The following is a 2,429-nucleotide window of genomic DNA, read 5'->3' as shown; positions in this document are numbered from 1 at the left end:
GGGTCCCTGGGGGTCCCGTGTCTCTGTGGGTCCCTGTGGGGTGTTGGGGGTCCCTGTGGGGTGCCCAGGCTCTATGTGGGGTGCAGGTGGGTCCCTGTGGGGTGCCAGGAGTGTCCGGGGTCCCTGTGGGGCACCCAGGGTGCATACAGSGTCCTTATGGGGTGCCAGGAGGCCCTGTGGGGTGCCCGGGGTGCGTGTGGGGTCCCTGCTGGGGTGCCCGGGGGTCTCTGTGGGTGCCAGAGGTGCATGTGGGGTGCCCAGAGTCCATGTAGGGTGCCCAGGGCACACATAGGGTCCCTGTGGGGTGCAAATGGGTCCCTGTTGGGGTGCCTGGGGTCCGTGTGGGGCACCCAGGGTGCATACAGGGTCCTTATGGGGTGCCCGGGGTCCGTGTGGGGCACCCAGGGTGCATGTGGGGTCCTCTGGATGCGTACGGGGTCTCTATGGGGTGCCTGGAGGCCCTGTGGGGTGCATGTGGGGTGCCTAGAGTCCATGTAGGGTGCTCAGGGCACATATGGGGTCCCTGTTGGGGTGCCCAGGGTGCATATGGGGTCCCTGTGGGGTGCCTGGAGTCCCTGTGGGGTGCCAGGGGTGCGCGGGGTCTTTGTGGGTGCCCCGGGTGCATACGGGGTCCCTGCGGGTGCCCGGAGGCCCTGCAGGGTGCCAGGGTGCTCGGGGTCCGTGCGAGTGCCCGTAGGGCGCCCAGGCCGTGCGTGGGGTGCCTGGGGGGTGCTCAGCCCCCACGCCTGGGCACCGGGGGGCCGGGTGCCCACCCTGACGCCCGGCGTGGTGCCGCGGCAGGCGGGCAGCGAGCGGGTGCGGGACCTGCAGAGCGAGGTGGAGGGCGTCAAGACCATCATGACGCAGAACGTGGAGCGCATCCTGGCGCGGGGCGAGAACCTCGACCACCTCCGCAACAAGACCGAGGACCTGGAGGCCACGGTGAGGGGCCCGGCGGGTGCCCTGCACCCCCCTTGCGGAGCCTGGCGGGGTGGGGGGGATACCCAACCGCTCGGCGGGTGCCCGGTGCTGGGCACGTCCCGGGGGAAGCCACCATGGGCACTGGGCACAGCCCCAGCCACCTTTGGGGACACGGGGTTGGGTGCAGGGTTCCTGGCATGGGTAGAGGGTCCCCAAAGTGGCACCAGGTCCCCAGGGTGGGCACAGGGTCTCTCAGTGGCTGCAGGGTCCCTGGAGTTGGCACTGGCTCCCTAAGCAGGAGCTGGGTTCCCAAAGTGGCACCAGGTTCCCAGATGGGTGCAGGGTCCCCAGGGTGGGTGCAGGGTCCCTAAGTGGGTGGAGGGTCCCCAGGGTGGTACCAGGTGCCCAGATGGTCCCTGAGGTGGGGTCATGGGATGGGGGCAGGGTCTCCAAGGTGGCACCAGGTCTCTGGTGGTCCCTGCGGTGCAGGACACAGGGTCATGGGATGGGGGCAGGGTCTCCAAGGTGGCACCAGGTCCCTGGTGGTCCCTGAGGTGCAGGACACAGGGTCATGGGATGGGGGCAGGGTCTCCAGGGTGGTACCAGGTGCCCAGATGGTCCCTGAGGTGCAGGACACAGGGTCATGTGATGGGTGCAGGGTCTCCAGGGTGGTACCAAGTGCCCAGATGGTCCCTGAGGTGGGGTCATGGGATGGGTGCAAGGTCTCCAGGGTGGCACCAGGTCCCCAGGTGGTCCCTGAGGTGCAGGGCACAGAGTCATGTGATGGGTGCAGGATCTCCAGGGTGGCACCAGGTGCCCAGATGGTCTCTGAGGTGGGGTCATGGGATGGTGTAGGGTCTCCAAGGCGGCTCCAGGTGCCCGGGTGGTCCCTAAGGTGCAGGGCACAAGGTCATAGGATGGGTGCAGGGTCCCCAAGGTGGCCCCAGCTCCCCGGGGTGGGGGAGAGGACCCCAGGGTGCAGCACCCTGAGCCCGCTGCCCGCCTCTGCCTGCAGTCGGAGCATTTCAAGACAACCTCGCAGAAGGTGGCCCGCAAGTACTGGTGGAAGAACCTGAAGCTCCTCCTCATCCTTGGCCTCGTGGGCGTCATCATCCTCATCCTCATCATCCTTCTCGCCACGGGCGTCATCCCCACCTAGGGGCGCCGCGCCGGGCACCTGTCCCCCCGTGCCTTCGGGGAGGCCGAGGCGCCCCGCGGGTGCCCGGGCGCCGCGGCTCCCCCCCCCTTCTCCCTGTGTTTCTCCGTGTCCGCGGGCAATACAGCGAGTCCGTACAAGCCGCCTGTGGGGCCACCGGGGACGAGGACGGGGACGTGGGCACCCTGCCCGCGCGGAGGGAGCGGTGCCAGGCGGGCAGCTGGCGCCGTGCGGGGACAAAGGGCGCAGTGTCTYGGCGGTGGCGCCGCCGTGCCAGGGGCCCGCGCTTTGGGGGGGGGAACCTGGGCATCCGGGCTGGGGGCACCCATGTCTCTGGGGGTGGGGGGCACCT

General features: G+C 69.6%; 1 protein-coding gene across 1 annotated transcript; it reads left to right on the top strand.

Annotated features, from left to right (window-relative positions):
• The first annotated feature begins 531 nt into the window (after positions 1-531).
• Positions 532-2,223, top strand: VAMP8 (vesicle associated membrane protein 8). The gene is made up of 2 exons (XM_026057034.1): positions 532-942; positions 1,937-2,223. The coding sequence occupies exons 1-2, from the start codon at positions 547-549 to the stop codon at positions 2,078-2,080; spliced, it is 540 nt and encodes a 179-aa protein (XP_025912819.1). The 5' UTR covers positions 532-546; the 3' UTR covers positions 2,081-2,223.
• Positions 2,224-2,429: the final 206 nt, after the last annotated feature.

This window comes from Apteryx rowi, unplaced genomic scaffold (assembly GCF_003343035.1).
Source record: "Apteryx rowi isolate R43461 unplaced genomic scaffold, aptRow1 scaffold_1357, whole genome shotgun sequence".
NCBI classification, from domain to species: Eukaryota; Metazoa; Chordata; class Aves; order Apterygiformes; family Apterygidae; genus Apteryx; species Apteryx rowi.
This window is presented reverse-complemented; position numbering and strand designations above follow the sequence as displayed.